This window comes from Stenella coeruleoalba (assembly GCF_951394435.1).
Source record: "Stenella coeruleoalba genome assembly, chromosome: 2".
In the NCBI taxonomy this organism is placed as follows: domain Eukaryota; kingdom Metazoa; phylum Chordata; class Mammalia; order Artiodactyla; family Delphinidae; genus Stenella; species Stenella coeruleoalba.
Window position 1 is genome coordinate 47,954,121 of NC_137147.1, and position 21,128 is coordinate 47,975,248.

Genomic DNA, 21,128 nt, shown 5'->3' on the forward strand with positions numbered 1-21,128 from the left:
ATGAGACAGACTTCCAGACCTCCCGTTACTGGTGGAGCCACAAAGAAAAATCACTTTCAACATCATTTCTTGGGAAGAGAGAGCCCGAGCTGCAAGGAAGTTTGTAAATAAGACTCTAACAAACAAAGCAGAGAACAAAAACAAAGAAAAGATTCTATTGAAAATTTTGGTGGGTAAAAAACAAAGGTCATTTCAGGGGCAAAAAGAGCCAGAACCCTTTCTGGTGGAGCTGCTGGGGGCAGCAGCTGCCCCCTTCTCCCTAGCCCGTGAGCAGCCAGGTTCTGAGAGTGGGTCTGGTCTGGAGTTGTGGGTTTATTTCTCCTGATACTTAAACAAACAAGGGCCACGTTTTTTCTCGTTAAGAACAGCACAGAAAGGCTTCTTTCAATCTAGAGTTTCTGTGATTCAGGGAAAAAGGGAATTTGCTCTGACTCTTCGATTAAAGCACTTCCCAACTCAGGGTGAATCCTTGCCTCTGTCACTTGGCCCTCCCTGTGCTGTCCTGGGTCCTGGATCAAACCAAAATGCTTTGGATTCTGGAAAATATGTGGAAGAGGTGTGGATGCCACTGTTAACTAGGAGGTATTTTAGGCATGGCTAAGGCTCTGAAGTCATCTCAATTTTCAAGATACTGAGTTTTTTCCTCCCCAGCTTCCTTTCTCTTTCATTCTTTTTCTAAAGTTTATAGTAAAACTTTTTCTTTACTTTATAGTAAAACTGAATGGATGTAACATGGGGACATTTTCATGCAGTATTACTCAAAAATTGTCACAAATATATGAAAGCACCAGTCACAACACATGATCTACTTTTACTTGCAGAATCAAAGCTACCATGTACAAATGTTAGGAACAGTGATAAAAGAATACAGACAACCGGCATTTGTTGTTGTTGTTGTTATTACCATGAGGATAAACCACGGGGAACATCTCCTTAAACCCTTTGGGCGCTCATCCTTTGAGTTCAATCTTACAGACAAATCCAGCCTTATCTCTTTACTACTCTAATGGGGAGGGGTGGAAGGAGGGGTAGGGGAGAAGGGAAAAAGAAAAAGAAAGGCACAAAGACGAAATATCAACGCCATTAAACCGAACCGCACCTACACTGGACGACTCAGCTCATCAAAGGGTATTCTAAAGGCAATATTCATTCCAAGAAGGTCATACATATCTGAGCTCAGTACAGCTGTCTGTTTTATTTTTTAAATATGAAGCAGAAACATAAGGTTTGGGAGGGATAGCAGGAAAGAAATGACACCGATTTTATCTTTACATACTCCCCTCCTCCAGGCAATTCTGCAGACATCAGATCTCTTAACTCGGGGGTGTGGATCAGCTCTCATTCTCATAAAGGGGACCAGTTCTTTAAACATGCATAGCCTGGAGTCTCCAGGATGGTTCTCCTCCCTCTCTTTAAATGCTGTGGACTAGAAAGGCGCCCACTTTGCTAAAAACTCTACATCAGTGTCCCTGGAGCCCCGAGGCTCCTCAGGTTCCTCTTGAAGACTTAAAGGATAGCACAGAAAAACTTCTTCTCCCTAAATGGGTTCTCTGAAGCCGGAACAGGCGTCAGGAGGGGATCTTCCTTGGCATGCGCTTCACAGTAGGCCATCAAGTCTGCAGCTGCCTTGGACACCTGGAAAAGACGACAAAAACAACCAAAACTTGAGATGGGGCGTCGACGAAGGCATTGATGCAGGCGCAACGAGTCAAGGCTAAGGCCTGGGTGTCCAAACTGCCTGGGTTCAAGTGAAGCAAGATACTCATGCCCCATAAGCCTCTGTTTCCTCATCTGCGAAGAAAGGAGCTGATGATCTTGACCTTACAGGACTGTTACAAGCAGGTCCGGGATTAGGGTGAGGTGAGGCTCTGAGGGTACAACACTGAAGGAGGCGTTCAGGGTCATGCAAATATCAACCTTGTATTTGTCCAGCCCTGAGAGTGGGTGTCTCCTCAAATTCTGTGCCCCAGGTAGGTTGCTTCCCTCGTCCTAGTCCCAGCCCTGGCTGCAAGGATTAAGTGAGGTAATTCACATAAATCATTTAGTGCCTGGAACACAGGAAGATTTCCACATAGGCTGGCCATCATTATCATTCTGTAGTTGTGTCTCTCTGCTTCAGAAATTGTGTTAGGGATGCCTAAAGCCATGTTGATTTCCTTTTTTAACAAACACATCAGAGGTATTATATACTTATACATACACACATAACCTTATACGTTATGCATTTTTATATTTTATATATATTATGTACGATAAGATATTAATATGTTATCATTCATTACACATTATATATATTCCTTCAATCAAGCATTGCACCTTTTAGGGAGTCCCACTGGGAGGCTGGTCAGTGATCTCATCTCAGTGATGCCGTTGTTTCATAACACTTCTCACAACACTTCTGTAGCTCCTTGTTGGTAGTCTTCTGGAGTACCTTCCTTTGATCAGCTTTGACAGTGGCAAATTTTCACTACTTGAGAGGGGATTTAATTTGGGGTAGTAAACTAGAAGTTATTTGTAACCACATCTGGAGACTAGGTGGATGATGATCTATCTGGAGAATGCCACTGGGGGTCAAAAATCATAAAGTCAAGAGTCAATTTCTTATGTGACCTCATACGTTTGCTCTGGAAATCACTCCAAACATTCTCCACATCACTGTACTACTAAAATAGCCTCTCAAAGTGACTACTGAAAGGATAATCCTCTGTAAGAGTGGGGAGATTGCAGTATTTCTGAAAAGATTTACTGCCCCTCCTATATGTGGGTTATACATACCCATACAATGGCATCAGACTTGCTCTGGCCAATGAGACGTGAGTAGAAGTGATGTGAGTCACTCTGGGGCAGAAGCTTCAAGAACCAATGCATAGTTTGCCTCTGCCATTTTGTCTGACTGAAATCATTTACTGTAAACCACCTTAATTGATTCAGAGGTTTTAGTAAAACATGGTGGCCCTACTCTTGATTTGTTCCTTGTCCCAGGATTGAGTTGATTAGAACTTTGTCACTTAAAGGCTTTTCAATATTATAGTTTACAGGTTGGAAATGAGAATCAATTTCATCTTCTAATCCCATAAATCTTTGAATGTTTGGACTCTATCTTCCATGTTTCTCATACCAGATAGAGGCAATATTCCAAGTAGAGGTTGCTTGAAGGTAACATGGTGTGAGGGGCAGCTATCTGTGATGACATGTGGGTGAGAAGAATGAAAAGTATATCTTTGCTATTGTAGCCTCTAAGAATCGGAGGAGAGAGTCTTTTTTTACTGCAACAAAACCGAGTCTATGCTGACTGATACAAAGAGGTATGGGTACTGATATGTGTGTTAGTTTCCTCTTTCTGGCTAAAGAAAACCCAATCAGGGTGGCTTAAAATAACAGTAATTTACTCCCTCAGTCAGTGCTAGAGGCTAGAAGGTTGAGATCAAAGTGTCTGCAGGCTTGGTCCCTACTGGAGCCTCTGATGGAGAAGCATCTGTTCCATGCTTCTCAATCAGTGTCTGGTGGTCGCTGGCACTTGGAGTACCCTGGCTTGTAGATGCATCATTCCACTTTCTGCCTCCACCTTCACATGGTATTCTCTCCTGTGTGTCTCTGTCCTCGCATGGCATTCTTCTCTTTGCCTATGTCCAAATATCCTACCCACCAGTCATCAGATTAGGCCCACCCTAATCCAGTATGACCTCCACTTAACTTGATTACATCTACAAACACCCTACTTCCAAATAAGATCATATTCTAAGGTTCTAGGTGGGCATCAATTTTAGGGGATGCTCTTCAACCCAGCATATTTGTGTAAAAGTCAGTCTCACTATTTTTAAATTGTAAATAATTTTTTATTTATCTTTATTCCAGCTCCACTGAGATATAATTCACATATAATGTTGTGTGAGTTTAAGGTATACGGTGTAATCATTTGATACACTTCTATATTGTGAAATGATTACCACAGTATGGTTAGTTAACACCCCTAACACATCACATATTTGCCTTTTTCTTTAATTGTGGTGAGAACATTTAAGAGTTACTTTCTTAGCAACTTCAAGTATGTAATTCATATTGTTAGCTACAGTCACCACATTGTACATTAGCTCCCCAGAACTTATTCTTCTTATAACTGGAAGTTTGTATCCTTTGACTGACATCTCCCCATATCCCTCAGCACCCCCAGCCCCTGACAACCACCATTCTACTCTGTTTCTCTGAGTTCAGGTTTTTTAGATTCCACATATAAGTGACGATATTCATCTTTCTCTGTCTGACGTGTCTCACTAACATAATGCCCTCCAAGTCCACCCAAATGGCAGAATATCCTTCTTTCTCATGGCTGAATAATACTCCACTGTAAATATATAATACATGATACATCTTCTTTCTTTATTCATCTGCAGATGGACTTAGGCTGTTTCCATGACTTGGCTATTGTGAATAGGGCTGCCATGAATATGCAAGTGCAGATACCTCTTTGAGATGTTGATTGGAGATATATATATATATATATATATATATATATATATATATATATATATATCTCAGAAGTAGGATTGCTAGATCCTATGATAGTTCTATTTTTAATTTTTTGAGGAACCTCTGTACTGTTTTCCATAGTGGCTGTACCAATTTATGTTCCCATCAGTAGTACACAAGGGTTCCCTTTTCTCCACATCCTTGCCAACACTTGTTATTGCTCGTCTTTTTTGGTAATAGCCATTCTAACAAGTGTAAAGTGATATCTCATTGTGGTTTTAATTTGTGCTTCCCTGATTAGTGATATTGAGCATCGTTTCACACATTCATTGGACATTTATATCTTCTTTGGAATAATGTCTATTCAGTTCCTCTGTCCATTTTTTTTTTTTTTTTTTTTTTTTGGTGGTACACGGGTCTCCCACTGTTGTGGCCTCTCCCGTTGCAGAGCACAGGCTCCGGATGCACAGGCTCAGCGGCCATGGCTCATGGGCCCAGCTGCTCCGCGGCATGTGGGATCTTCCCGGACCGGGGCATGAACCCATGTCCCCTGCATCGGCAGGTGGACTCTCAACCACTGTGCCACCAGGGAAGCCCTGTCCATTTTTAAATCAGATTGCTTGTTTGCTATTAAGTTGTATGAATTCTTTACATTAACCCTTTATCAGATACAAGGTTTGACATTTTTCTCCCATTCCATAGTTTGCTTTTTCATTTTGTTGACTCTTTCTTTTAATGTGTGGAAGCTTTTTAGTTTCATGTACTTGCACTTATTTATTTTTGCTTTTCTTGCATGTACTTTTGGTGTCATATCCAAGAAATCATTGCCAAGATCAATGTCAAGGAGTTTACCCTCTCTATGTTTTCTTCTAGGAGTTTAACAGTTTTAGATCTTATATTGAAGTCTTTGATCCATTTTGAGTTAACTTTTGTGAGTAGGATAAGGCAGGGGTCCAGTTTCACTTTGCTGCATGTGATTATCCATTTTTCCCAACACCACTATTGAAGAGACTATCATTTTCCCATCAAGCACTCTGGTTCCTTTGTCAAATATTAGTTGATGGTACATGCTAGGGTTTATTTCTGGGTTCTTGATTCTGTTTCATTGTTTCATGTGTCTATTTTTTATGCCATACTGATTTTATTACTATAGCTTTGTAATATAGTTTGAAAACAGGGCGTGTAATGCCTCCAGCTTTGTTCCTCTTTCTCAGAATTGCTTTGGCTATTTGGAGTCTTTTGTGGTTCCATATGAATTTTTATGATTTATTTTTTTATTTCTGTGAAAACTTCCATTGGAATTTTGATAGAGATTGCATTGAATCTATAGATGGCTTTGGGTAATATGGACATTTTACAGATGTAGGGAAGAAACGTATGGACACCAAGGGGGGAAAGCCATGGGGGGGTGGTGGTGGTGGTGTGATGAAATGGGCAATTCGGATTGACATGTATACACTGATGTGTATAAAATTGATGACTAATAAGAACCTGCTGTATAAAAAAATAAATAAAATAAAATTAAAAAAATTAATTCTTCTGACCCATGAACACAGGATATCTTTCCATTTATTTATGTCTTAATCTCTTTCATCAGAGTCTTATAATTTTTAGTGTACAGATCTTTCAACTCCTTGAGGAAATTTATTCCTAAGTATTTTATTTTTGAAGCTATTGTGAATGGGATTTTCTTTATTTCTTTTTCAGTTATTTCATTGTTAGTGTACAGAAACACAATTGATTTTTGTATGTTGATTTTTTATCTGGCTACTTTACTGAGTTCATTGATTAGCTCTAATAGGATTTTGTGGGGTTTTTTGGTGAAATTTTTAGGGTTTTCTCTATATAAGATCATCATCTACAAACAGAGACAATTTTACTTTTTTTGTTTCTATTTAAATGTCTTTTATTTTTTCTTCCCTGATTGTTCTGGCTAGGACTTCCAGTACTATGTTAAATAGAGTCATGAGAGTGGGTAACCTTGTCCTATTTCTGATCTTACAGGAAAAGCTTTTAATCTTTTACCATTGAGTATGATGTCAGCTGTGGGCTTGATATATATATGGACTTTATTATGTTGAAGTACATTCCTTCTATACCCAATTTGTTGAGAGTTTTTATCATGAAATGGTGTTGTATTTTGTTAAATTTTCTTTCTGCATCTAAATGAGATGATCATATGATTTTTATCTTTCATTCTATTAATGTGATATATCACATTTATTGACATGCATACATTGCACTATCCTTGTATCACAGGAATAAATCCCACTCGTTTGTGGTATATGATCCTTTTAATGTGCTGTTGAATTCGGTTTGCTAATATTTTGTTGAGAATTTTAGCATTCATATTCATCAGGGATATTGGTTTACAGTTTTCTTTTCTTGTAATGTCCTTATCTGGCTTTGGTATCAGGGTAATGCTGGCTTGTAAAATAGTTTGGAAGTGTTCCCTACTCTTCAATTTTTTGGAAGAATTTGAGAAGAACTGGCATTAATTTTTTAAATGTTTGGTAGAATTCACCAGGAAAGCCATCTGGTCCTGAGATTTTCTTTATTGGGAAATTTTTGATTACTGATTCAATTCCTTACTAGTAATTTGTCTGTTCAGATTTTCTATTTCTTTCTTTTTTTAAAATAATTTTAGTTATTTATTTTCTATTTTTGGCTGCATTGGGTCTTCATTGCTGTGTGTGTGGGCTTCCTTTAGTTGTGGAGAGTGGGAGCTACACTTCATTGTGGTGCATGGACTTCTCACTGTGGTGGCTTCTCTTTGTTGCAGAGCATGGGCTCTAGGCACACGGGCTTCAGTAGTTGTGGCTCACGGGCTCTAGAGCACAGGCTCAGCAGTTGTGGTGCATGGGATTAGTTGCTCTGTGGCATGTGGGATCTTCCCAGATCAGGGCTTGAACCCATGTCTCCTGCATTAGCAGGTGGATTCTTAACCACTGCACCACAAGGGAAGTCCCCAGATTTTTTATTTCTTAATGATTCAGTCTTGGTAGGTTATGTATTTCTAAAAACATATCCATGTCTTTTAGGTTATCCAATTTGTTTCATGTGATTGTTCATAAGTAGTCTCAGGATCCTTTGTATTTCTGTGATATCAGTTGTAATGTCTCTTCTTTCATTTCCAATTTTACTTATTTGAGTCTTTTCTTTTTTTCTTAGTCTAGCTAAAGATTTGTCAATTTTGTTCCATCTTTTCAAAAAACACAGCCCTTATGTTTGCTGATTTTTTCTGTTGTTTTTCTGGTCTCTATTTCATTTATTTCTGCTCTTTGTGTTTGCTTCCTTCTGGTAATTTTGTGCTTAAGCTATTTTTTTCTAGTTCCTTGAGGTATACAGTTAGGTTGTTTATTTGAAATCATTTTTAGTTTTTTCTTAATGTAGGTGTTTATCACTATAAACTTCCCTCTTAGAACTGCTTTTGCTGCATCCCATACATTTTGGTATGTTTTGTTTCCTCTTTTTGTTTGTTTCAAGATTTAAAAAAATTATCTTTTGTATTTCTTCTTTGATCCATTGCTGATTATTCACAAGTGTTTTGTTTAATTTCTGCATATTGGTGAACTTCTCAGTTTTACTCCTGTTATTGATTTCTAGTTTCATACAATTGTGATTGGAAAAGATTTTTGGTATGACTTCAAGCTTCTTAAATTTGCCAAGACTTGTTTTATGACCTATCATTTGACCTATCCTAGAGAATGTTCCATGTGCACTTAAGAAGAATGTATATTCTGTGGCTGTTGGATGCGATGTTCTGTATATGTTTGTTAGGTTAACTTGGTCTAAAGTATAGTTCAAGTTCAACATTTCCATATTGATTTTCTGTCTGGATGATCTATCCATTGTTGAAAGTGAGGTATTAAAGTTCCCAGCTATGACTGTATTGTCTATTTCTCCCTTTAGGTCTGTTAATATTTTCTTAATGGTACTAATGGTTAATATTTGCTAAATAGGTACTCTGATTTTGGGTGTGTATATATTTATGATTATTGTAACCTTTTAATAAATTAACCTAGTTATTATATAATGACTTTCTTTGTCTCTTGTTACAAGTTTTGACTTAAATTCTCACTCTTTAATAGGTATTACATTGCTTATAAAAATATTTTTATTGTGTTTCTATTTTGTTCCAGACATTGTTTTCTTTATTGATCTACAAAATAATCCTGAGGTAGGAACTATTTTCCCTTTTTTTTTTTTTTTTTTTGCGGTATGCGGGCCTCTCACTGCTGCGGCCTCTCCTGCCGCGTAGCACAGGCTCCGGATGCGCAGACTCAGCAGCCATTGCTCATGGGCCCAGACGCTCTGAGGCATAGCGGGATCCTCCTGGACTAGGGCACGAACCCGTGTGCCCTGCATTGGCAGGCGGACTCCCAACCACTGCGCCACCAGAGAAGCCCTATCTTCCTTTTTTTTTTTTTTTTTTTTGCGGTACGCAGGCCTCTCACTGTTGTGGCCTCTCCCGTTGCGGAGCACAGGCTCCGGTAGCGCAAGCTCAGCGGCCATGGCTCACGGGCCCAGCCGCTCCACGGCATGTGGGATCTTCCCAGACCGGGGCACAAACCCGTGTCCCCTGCATCGGCAGGCGGACTCTCAACCACTGTGCCACCAGGGAAGCCCTATCCTCCTTTTATAGTTGAAAAATTTAGGCTCAGTACATTGCATGAGTGGTTCAATGTCATATAGCAAAGTACACAGCAGAAGAAGAACTTGAATGTTAAATGTTTTGCCATTAAGCCACAGCCATCTACATACAAACTACTCAAATGCAGGGGTAGTTCCAAAGGTTGATTGAAATTTTTTGTGCATCTTTATGAAATGGTATTATGACAGAACAAAAGGAAACAGCCTGTTCTTGTCTTAGCTCCTGTAAATGAAAGCAAAGAACAGACTTTCAGAATCTCAATTACCTCTTTTTTGTTTTGTTTTGTTTTTAATTGTTTGAGCTGTAGTCATTATTATGCCAAATGGGAGCTTAGCTGCAAGCAGCAGACACTGGACAATAGTACTATGTAAAACTTACTTGTTAACAAGAGATCCAACAGTATCCCTACTCATCTGCAATGCTCACATACAAATATGTGGCAGAAACTCTCAAAATCTTTTTATGGTACAGGAAGTACTATACTGGGCAAAATTTAATAGCTTAGAGTTGCTCATATCTTGTATTTGAACACTTGACTCTGAACAATTTCCTTCTAAAAATATATCATGTGTTTTATCATGTTTCCTCAACTAGATTGCAATCTCCTGTGGGTGATGGTCCAATACAATGTCAGAATCCTAGCAGTAATTAGAACAATTGCTAATATTTATCTGCCCTTGCTACATGTCAGAACTGTGCTGACCACTTTACATACAGTATTTTATTTAATCCTTACAACAACATTATGGGTCACAAGCTATTATTATTATCCTCATTTTTAATATGTGAAGCTGAGGCTTCATTAGGTAAACATTTGCCCTAGTTCTCACAGCTCGTGAGTACCTGAGTCATGAGTCTCAGTGTTCTTGATTTATTCTTTATGAATGCTCTTTCTTTTGAACCCATAGCTTCATCCTTGTTCCTTACTTTTCAGTGAGTCACAGCAATAGTCTGCCTGGCAAATCTTCTTGCTTTCTAACTATACTTGCTAACATTGTGCATACAGATTCTTTTACGTTTCATATTCCTAGGCCTAGTTCTTCCATGAAGATTTCACCAGTAACTTTAGGTAATCTCTCCCTTTTCCATCCTGTTGATTCTTCCTACAAAAATATCTCAAATCTGGGAGGTGATCAAGATGGCAGAGTAGGAGGACCTGGAACTTACCTCCCCCCACAAATACAACAAAAAAACACCTAAATGTGGAACAATTCTCACTGAAACCGAACTGGAAACTGGCAGAAAACTCCTGAACAACCAAGGCTGAAAGAAAGATGTACACGGAATTGGGTAGGAAGGGAAGAGAAGCAATCAGGTCAGGACCTGTGGCCCAGGGAGGGAACTCAGAAGAAAAGGGAGATTATAGGGGTAGAGATCCTCCCTGGGGAGTGAATGGTTCGAGCTACCTATTGTAGGCTCCAGTCCTGGGGTCTGGCACAGAGAAGACAATTGGAGGGCTGAGGGGGACTAACACAAGGGCTGTGGGAAGCCCGGACTCTGTCTGCTTGTGAGGAATGCACATGCGTGCTTGATTTCTCCTGAGGCAGAGCAGAGAGGGCTGACAAACTGCGTGGGTGGCTGGCTGGTTTCCCATGTCTGCCTGGTGCTCTCCAGCTTGAGGAGTGAATGCTCCAGCCCTGTTTACTTCATGTCGTAGCTCCACACTGGAGTGAGCGCTGCCATGACAGAAAGAACTCAGCTAAGAGACACAGAGGTGGCTCAGACCTGAAGCACTGTGTGAGCAGGGTGGGGGCAGCCATTACTGGCACTCGCACAGGCAATGCATCAGAAGCAGCCTGGGACTCTGTGGCTGGACCACTGCAGCTTGTACCCTGTCAGACGCTGAGAGATCAAGTGGGCCCCTCTTGCTCCAGCACTGCTCCCAAGGGTGCTGGTGCTGGGAGAGGGGAGAGTTCACACTTAAAGGGAACAGAGCCAGCTCAAACCTGACCCTCAGAGCTTCTGCTCCAGCAACTTGGGACCTGCCCGCACCCCAATTAGGGCAGTAACAGCCACTGAGCAGACAGGAAGCCCTGGCTCGCACCTGGCTCTGGCCCTAGCCTCTCCATCTCCAGCCCCACCTCCTACCTAGGTGATAGCTGCCAGCACACCCTGAGGAAAGACATGACTTGTGTTCACGTCAAATCCAGCTCTCCCACCAAAGCCATTGAGTACATGCAGACTGTATAGGGATGCTCCCAGAAAAATATCTCAAATTTGTCCCCTTATTGTCACCTCTCTTGCAACTACCCTGGTCCAAGCCTCCGTCTTCTTTTCCCACGATTACTGAAATAACCTCTTAAATAAAAAATTCCAAGGGATATTTTATAGACTGAATGTTTATTTCCCCCCCACCCCCAATTCATATGTTGAAATCTAATCCCCAGTGTGATGGTGTTTGGAGTTGGGACCTTTGTAGGGTGACTAGGTCATGAGAGTAGAGCCCTCATGAATGGAATTAGTACTCTTATAAAAGAGACCCTGGAGAGCTCCCTTGCCCCTTTAACCATGTGAGGTCACAGAGAGAAGGTAGCCTTCTACAAATCAGGAAGCAGGCCCTTACTAGACACCACATATACTGACACCTTGATCTTGGACTTCTAGTCTCAGAATTGTGAGAAATAAATATCTGTTGTTCATAAGCCACCTAGTGTATGGCGTTCTGTTATAGTAGCTCAAATGGACTAAGACAGGATCCATGAATAGAATGCAGGGTGTGGTCTGTTAAGTTCAATGATTTAAAAAAAATTACATCTTTATTTTCACTAACCTGAAATGGAAATCTAACATTTCTTTCCATTATAGTTGTAGACAACACAATTAGCATTAACAGTTTCTGTGACTTAGTCACCAATAAAAATCAGATCTTTTCCATCACATTACAGTTACTGCAGATATCTCAACATTTATTTATGTTCTTTTGCTTTATAAGTATAGACCCACTATTACATCCTATATAATCAGTTAATAAAGAAGTATATATATTTAGCTGTACCACAAATGTTTTCTGATAAACTATATTTTAATATAATTCGTTTCCTTTGTAATTTAAAAGCATTATTCTGAGAAGGAGACCATATGCTTCGGCAGACAGCCAAACAGGTCTGGGGCACAAAAGATTTTAAGAATCTCAGTTGTAAATAACTTCTCTACTTTTACAATTGTGCCAGGAGTAGTACTCTCTGTACTACAGCTAGAAAGATATTTTAAAAATATAAATTGGCTCATATCACTCCCCTATTTAAAACTTTCAAGAGCTTCCCATTGTACTTTGTGGAAAGCCAAGACATCATAAAAACAGCCTGTGGGTCCTGCTTACTTTGGGCCTGCCATCTCTCCAATTTCATGTTGTAGCATTTTTTTCCTCCCACACAGGTCTCCTCTCTCTAAGTTCGTGAAAGTTCCAAGTTCTTTTCTGCCTCAGAGCTTCACATATACAATTCCCTGGAACGGTCTTCTCCCCATCTCCTCACCAGGCTGGCTCCTTCTCTTCCTTCAGGGGTGAACTAGCATTCTTTGCAGAGTCTTTACTGACTACCTCATCCAATAATGACTTTCATCATTAGTCTCTTTCAGAGCATCCCATTCTTTTCCTTCACAGAAAAACATTTATTACAATTTATAATTACAACCATTGTTTGTTTATTTGATGTTTGATGTTTCCCTTTTGGCATTCTGCTCTATGAAGGCAACAGTCATATCTATTTTATTCACGACTGTGTCATCAGTACCAGCACATAGGAAACACTCAAATAATTGCTGAAGAAGTTCTCAAATACAAGCTTAATCAACAAATATTCCATTCACCTAATATTTACTGAGTACCTAATTGCCAGTCACAGTTCTGGGGGATTGGCATAATCAGGGAACAAAATAAACAAAGCTTCCTGTCCTTGTGGAACTTATGCAGTATTCTAGACTTCCAATTCTGATGATGATGGAGGAACAGCAACCAATTAAACCCTCCTGCTTTAACTTAAAAACTGAAAACAAAAATATGTGAACAAATGTTTTTTAAATAGTAGAGAACAGGCAGCAGAGGACAGTGATCCCTGAGAGAAGGGAGGCAAGAAAAGCCCCAAGAATGTTTCAGCAGTACTGCTTGAAAATGGTTTCTAGGCCACAGCACAGGGAGGAGCTACCCAAACAGATTTCATGAACCTGCTTGAGTTGAGGAGAGAGTGACAGAGAAGAAAGAGCTACACACTTACACAAACAAAGAGAGAGAGAGAGAGAGAGAGAGAGTGAGAGAGAGTGAGAGAGCAATCTGGAGGCCTCCAGAGGATTCCTTTTGAGTCTTTAGCTAATTACTGATCAGCACATATGTGGGAGAAAACTTCTTGAGGCTGTGCAAAGAATTTCAGAAAGGATCAAGTGAAATAATCCCTGGTGATCACACAGGGCTGGAATAGTTTGTGTTTCTACTGGCTAGAGTACATAGATCACATAACACATAGGGGATTAAGTAGAGTCTTAAAAAGGGTGTGTTCAGTAGTGGTGCCAAGTAGGCCTTGGTTAAAGGCTGTTGTGGACCCACCTATCAAAGTTTAAAAGTAAGCCTTGAATAGATCAAAATGTTTCCAAATAACTTAATTGGACCACAGAACAAAACCCCCAAATATTTAAAGAAACAAGAAATTTCAGTTTGCCACAAAATAAAATTCACAATGTCTGGAATCCAAAAAAAAAAAAAAAAAAAATCCAGACATACAAATAAGTAGGGGGAATAAATCTATCCCATAATGAGGAGAAAAATTAATCCAAATCGATTAATCTCATAATGAGGAGAAAAAGACCCAGAACTGACATAGATGATAAAATTACTAGATAAGGATGCTGTTAAAACAGCTATTGTAAATATTTTCTATATAATCAAGAAAATAGAGGAAAGCAAAATAGGATTAAAAGAGACATGGAAGATATTAAAATGACCCAAATCAAATTTCTAGAGATAAAAAACACACTGAATGGAATTAGCACCTGATTAGACATTGCAGAAGAAAAGATTAGTGAACTTGAAGACAATAATGGGAACTCTCCAAAGTGAAGCACAGAGAGAAAACAGACTGAAAACAACAACAAACCCCCCCCAATACAAAAAACAACCCCCTGCAAAAAAAATCCCAGAACACACTGAGCTAGGAGACAACTTCAAGTGGCCTAATATATATATAATTGGAGTCTCTGAGGAGAGGAGAAAGATGGTGTATGGATGAGAGGAAAGAAAAAATATTTGAAGACTTAATAACTGAAAATTTCCAAATTTGGTAAAAACTACAAACCCACAGGTTTAAGTAACTCAACAAAATCCAAATGAAAAAATATGAATCAAACTACACCAATGCACAGCGTAATCAAATTGCTTATATAGTATTTGAGTAGGAGGATGGAGAGAAGAAAATGAAACATAATAAATAGCTATAGAGAATGTTAGATGGTAGTAAGTTTTATAAGAAAATGAAAAGGAGAGAAGGGTAAAAGGGATTAAGAGTGTATATACGGGTGGGGGGTCAAGGACGACAGGTTGCAATAGTTAGGCTTAATTGAGAAGGTAATCAATCTTTGAGTAAAAACTTATACAATAAAGCTTATGGTAAGAGAAATGGGGAGCCATTGACGTATTTTAAAGAAGCATTCTTGATGCTGCTGTTGAGAATAGGACTCTATGGGAGTAAGGGTAGAAGTGGAGATTCCTGGAGACTATTGCTGTAATCTAAGTGAGAGGTGACAGTGGTTCAGAACAGAGAAATAGCAGCAGAGGTGGTGATGAGAAGTATAATTCTGGATAAACAGCATTTGAATCTAGAATCACAGGATTTTATGATGGATTAGAGATAGTGTGTGAATAAAAAATAAGAACTAAGGATAACTCTAAGTTTTTGGACTGATCTAATGGAAAGATGGAGTTGCCATCATTTCAGCTGCAGGGAGAGAAGATTTGGGGAGGAAGACTGGGAATTCAGTTTTAGAAAGGTTGAAATTGAAACATTTGTTAATGAGATATACAATGCTGGAGTTAGAAGCAAGATTTAGACTAGAGACATAAATTTGGGACTTGAGGCCATACAGATGGTACATAAAGCCTTGGGAATGAGCAAGATCACCAAAGGAGTACATTTAGATAGAAAAGAGAGGAACAAGGATTGAACCTGGAACAACTTCAGTGTAAGAAGTTGGGGAGCCTAAGAGGAACAGCAAAGGAAATTTAAAAGGAGTAGCTTGTGACAGTGGGGAGTACTGAGAGCCAAATGAAGAAAGTGCTTCAAGGCATAAGGAATCATCAACCATGTCAATAGGTCAAGTGAGATGAAAACTGAGAACTGACTACTAGATTTAGCAATTTGAAGTCATTGGTGACCTTGATGAGAGAAGTTTCAGTGGAATGGTGGAGTGAAATGGGTGTAGAGCAAATGGGGCCTCCTCCTCCTTCTTCTTTATGAACAATTCAATCTTAAAGGCTTAGGGTAGGACCAAGCAAGGTATTATAGTTTCTACAGTAGGTCAGGGGCCCGTGGTGGGATGTCAGAGCTGCAGCAATGTGAGGAGAGCATCTGTGCAGGGGGCAGTCTGGTGAGGCGTATGGGAGCCCAAGTGGGATGTGAAGGTGTCTGCATCAGGCAGAGAGGTTATGGAGTGGGAGCTTGGTTCCATACATGGGAGTTGATCAAATAAGGATAAGGGGAGCCAGGTTTCTCACCAACAGTGAGAGAAGTTACAAATATGGAAAGTAGAAAGCTGGAATGAACCCTGTGGTGTAGGACAGGACCCGGTGGTGTCGATGTGAACTCATGGTTACCTATACACATATGTACAGATAAAGAAATATAGATGTAAAAGTGTGTGTGTGTGTGTGTGTGCGTGCACACACATGTCCTTGTGTGTATGTGTGTATGAATTCTCTAGCTCTGTCCACTGAGAGGACCCAGGAGCAGCAACTCTTCAGCAATGAGCACACTTAGCATTGAGATCTTGATTTCTAAATACCATTCTCAAGGGAACTAGTGCTCTTGGAGAAAAGAATGATTCCAGGGTTGGGCCAGGGAAATAACAAGAGGACCCTAGAGAATCTTTTTGTGCTGAAAACTAAGGAAGTACTCAAAGAATGAGGGAGACATTTCAAAGGACACAGTAGCCAATGATTTAGCCTGTGCCAATTTAAACATAAAAAAATTAATGATGACAGTATCAGATTATAAATCATTCAATAAAAGAGGAAACCACAAGTGCATAATAAATTTAAAAAAATAGAATGTTTGATGAGGAATGGGATAGTTATATAGCCTCAAGATCCTTCCCTCAAATTCCAAATAGTTCTTAACTACAAAGGAAAAAAGAATACCTTTACATGGAGAAACCTGGAAGACACCACCTTAATCAAGTGCTTAAGGTTAATATCACCAGTGACAATTTGAAATCATGTGCCACTGATAGAATGCAGTGAGATGGACACCCCATCAGTTCTCTGCTATTAATGTTCTGTTACTTTAATTAAATCATAAAGAAACAGCAGACAAACCTAAATTGAGTGACATTCTATAAAATAATGGCCTATAATCTTAAAAACTGTCAAGGTCATAAGAGTCAAGGAAGTCTACGGAACTGTGCCTGACAGGACAGCTAAATGCAATCCATGATTCTGAACTGGGTTCTTTTGCTCAAAGGGACATTATTGGGATGATTTGCAATACTTAAATGGGGTCTGAGGAGTAGAAGGTAGTGATGTATCAATGTTAATTATGCATGATGACTATATTATGATTATGTAGAAGAATGTCTTTACTTGTAGGAAATATTAAAGTATCCAGAGATGATGGGGCACCTGTTAACAACTTTTCTCAAATGGTTCAGGGAACAACAAAATTCTTTGCCTTGTATTTGAAACTCTTCTGTACCTTTGAGGTTATTTCTGGAGTAAAAATATTTTTTCTAAAGAAAGGGAAAAGAGATATTAGAAACAGTGAATATGGACAACTTTCTCAAGAAGTTACGTTGCAAAGCAGAGCAAACAAATGAGGCAGTTGCTGGAGAAGGAAACGGGAGGTTCAAGAGAAGAAATTTAAATTTTATTTAAGATGGAGAAATAACACTATGTTTGAATGTTGTTGGAAAGGATGAAATAGAGAACCCAAACTGGTGATTCAGAATGGGCAGTGAACTGCTGGAGCGCGTTCCTGATGAGGGAGATGAGATCTGATGTGCAGGGAAGGAATTTACTTTTGATAAGAGCAAGGATCTCCCTGGACTGACAACTGCTGAAACCCAGCTACCCAGCAACGTCACCAAACTAGACTGGGGCTGAGAACCAGGGAGTAAGGGGAGGGGGACTCTAGACAGTTCCAATAAAAGCCACCAGATTGTGATTTTAGGTTCTGAAAAAATAGGAACCCATTCTAGGCAAATGCCCTGACAGCTTTAAGAAGAATTAGTTGCCAGTAAGGATAAAAACCAGACCCAAGAATTTAAATGGTGAGTAAGTCTATAGCTCCGTCTTCATTACACCCTGAAATTGAAACACATCTTAAAATTAATGTTGCAAAATGCTTGCAAGCCACCAGGCCAACAAGCACTGATAGGTCGTCACTGCCTGTGCACGTGGGAAGTTGCCTGTGTGATAAGGGTATCAGTCATTCAATCACTCCTTCAGTTGAGTTGCCTGCACTAATGGAGCCATCAAGGGTTGACAACTTTAAATTGATGCTTAAAAGGACTTGAAAGATCACGCTGGGACGGAGGCTTAGAATGAGAAGTTATTGTGAACATCGAACATTGCCTGCCACAAGCCTGGCAAGATAGCTGAAGGCAAAAGAAACTGCCACACCTCTGGGAAGAGATCATAAGATTTTCACACTAGGAGCGATTGACCTGATATTTGTCTAGAAAGATCTTTTTACTCAGGTCAAAAGCTGCTGGCTACTTTAAAGTCTTTATTTTTCTTTGAATCATTAATATGTAATTCAAGTAAGGGAAAATTAAAACATCTAGTTTGATCCTTAGTAAATGCAGAAGAAACATCCGTATTCTTTGCTATGCCTTGGAATTATACTGAAAATACAACAGGTGGAATGGTCAGCAAGATTAGTAATGCCAGAAATGGAAAGCACCATATCACCATGATGTCCTACATCACCAGGTGCCCGTATCACTGCTGGCGGCCAAAGGTGAGCCTAAAGGATCTCTCCACTATGATTGTGCAAAGCACCCAGGATCAAACTTTGACTGTGATATAGAGAAAGTATAATTGTATGGATAAATATCTACTATTTTAAATTTGTAAAATAAAGTGAATATTCTAAATTATCTTGCCCTCCCTGTTCCTCCAAGGAGATATTAAACTGATGATACACATCAATAGGATTTTTTTAAAAAAGGAAATAGAAGAATTAATTTTCAAAACACGCATCAAGAAAAGTACATGATGGGCTTCCCTGGTGGCGCAGTGGTTGGGAGTCCGCCTGCCGATGCAGGGGACACGGGTTCGTGCCCCGGTCCGGGAGGATCCCACATGCCGCGGAGCAGCTGGGCCTGTGGGCCATCGCCGCTGAGCCTGCGCGTCCGGAGCCTGTGCTCCGCAACGGGAGAGGCCACAGAGGTGGGGGGCCCGCGTACAGCAAAAAAAAAAAAAAAAAAAGAAAGAAAAGTACATGATATTTAATTGATAAATCTCAATAAAGAAAAGACATTCAAAATTATCATCCAAAATAGTTATGTTTTTTAAGAAGGGAGAACTTTATCTGGCCTGAAAACTAGGCTATTCAGAAAACTACATTTCCTAGGGATTTTGAATTATCAAGCTTTAACAGTACTGCTTCTCTAGCTCCTAGGTATAATGCACAAGGCTAAGAATATACTTGGTGCTTAACAAATATCTACTGAATTTTAAAAATTATATCAACCCTCATAAAAATGAAGTTTTATGCTCAATTATTAATGTATGCCTGGGTTCAAATTAAATTTTTTGCTCCACTTTCAGCAAATCAAATGAATTAGGACTGGATATCTTTGAACACAGCCTTTTCCTCTATAAATCCTAGACATACTATACCTATTTTATTAACCCTGAAAATACTCTCAATTGGCCTATAAGGAAGGTTGAATCTTACTGTTTCTAATAAGTTGAATGCAAGCATTTTAGGGAAGAGATGTTAAAACTTTCAATTCAAATGCTGGAAAAGTATTTGAAAAGTCCCAAACCTAAGATGTCTGTCCACTCTCTAGAATGAAGCATGATGTCTACCTGGCTTGTTTCTCACTACAGCTTTCCCTGAAGTTCAGTTCCAATGTATTATGAGTCAATTGTCAGAAAGATGATTTACTTATTAGAAACATATATATTTGGTTCCATAATTACACATATTTGTCAGTTACGAAAATCGGTCTGTTCTTTTTATCTTGAACTGTTTTCGAAAGAAGGTATACTATAAATGCTGCCTACTTATAACCATACATTTGACATGAAACAATTTACTGTCTTAAAATGATCAATTATGCCCTTCTTTTTGGTATTTCACTGAATTTTATCCTGTTACAATGAGTTTTATTTGGCCAGTGACATCATGCTTGGAATTTCCCAAACTATAAATGTAATTGGAAATGTCATGCAAAATATAGTTCCTAATGTCTTGTTATATGACACTCTTAGTCTGTGAACTTAAAGCTATCCACTAACAAAAATGTTTTCTGACTGCCTGCATATCTCATCACCAAGAAGTAGACAACAATGTCTTTGACATTGAGGACTGTGTAGTCTAGTTTGAAAAATTATCTGATGAAGGTAAAATTATTTAGTAAATTGACTAGTAAGTAGGATCAGAATGGAAAAGGAGGTTCATGAACAAGTGGGGATTTAAGCTGACCTGTAAGTGAGGAGTAGGATTTGGATGATGCCCTAGTCTAGCTGGGCTGCCGTAATAAAATACCAAAAATGGGTGGATTGTAAACAACAGAAATTGATTTCTCAGAGCTCTGGAGGATGTAACGTCTAAGATCAAGGTGCCAGCAGATTTAGTGTCTGTTGAGGGTCTTGCTTCCTGGTTCATAGATGCCCGTGTTCTTGCTGTAACCTCACATGGTAGACGGGGCAAGGGAGTTCTCTGAGTCTTTATAAGGGCACTAATTCCATTCCGGAGGGCTCTGCCTTCATGACCCAATCACTTCCCAAAGGCCCCACCTCCAAATACTATTCCATTGGGTGTTAGGATTTTAACATATGAATTTTGGGAGGGACACAAACATTAGGTCTATAGGACATAGGAAAAGAATAAGAGGATATTCTCAGTGAGGGATCCAGAATAACCAGAGAGATGGGAATCTGCATAGCATATTCTTGAGATAGTGAGAAGAGCCAGTTGGAAAGGTCTATCGGAACCATTTGGGAGAAATGAGAAATAAATTTGACATTTTTATGTGCAATTTAAAGAGCATCCAACTAGATAAGAAGCAATCATTTCACCCAGGCTCCGGCCTTGGCTTTCTTTTGCACTTACATCTACATTATTCATGATGTCAACAACACCCTCTGTTAAAGGGCATTCTTCTAGCTTACAATGATTCTCACTCCTCCTTAACTATCTGTCCCCTTCCCAACCATATGGGTGGGTTAGTTCCTAGGAGCTATGTTTGTGCAACGTGGTTCAATTCTAGCGTCAGTTGATTGAAGCTGCATGGCTCATCCTTGGTAGAACAAATATACCACTCTAGGAATACGGGAGTGAGACTAAAAGGGTTGACATGAATCTATCTCTTTCTTCATGGAGCTGAAAGTATGACATGTGATCCTCAGAGCCATGGGCAGCCACCTTGTGTCTGCCATATGGAACAGGCAGCTGAGAAATCTATTCCTCTCAGGAAAAGAAAGAGGCAGCTATACAGGGAGAAACAGAGGCATATCACAGAGCACTTGCAGTTCCCGCTGGCCTTCCAGCTCTCACTCCCCCTGCTTAATCAACTACATTTCTGCTCTTAGATTCTGAGACGCCCTGTATCTTTTATAATCGATCCCTTCTTTCTG

At 39.5% G+C, this 21,128-nt stretch overlaps 1 protein-coding gene across 2 annotated transcripts in view; it reads right to left on the minus strand.

Moving 5' to 3' along the window:
- Positions 1 to 1,176: 1,176 nt before the first annotated feature.
- Positions 1,177 to 21,128, minus strand: part of GNG2 (G protein subunit gamma 2) — a 136,665-nt gene continuing 116,713 nt past the window's right edge. For both annotated transcript variants that reach the window (XM_079913654.1, XM_079913653.1), the window contains one exon: positions 1,177 to 1,635. In XM_079913654.1, coding sequence (XP_079769780.1) covers positions 1,507 to 1,635 — 129 coding nt within the window. In that variant the 3' untranslated portion in view covers positions 1,177 to 1,506. The remainder of the gene's footprint in view (positions 1,636 to 21,128) is intronic.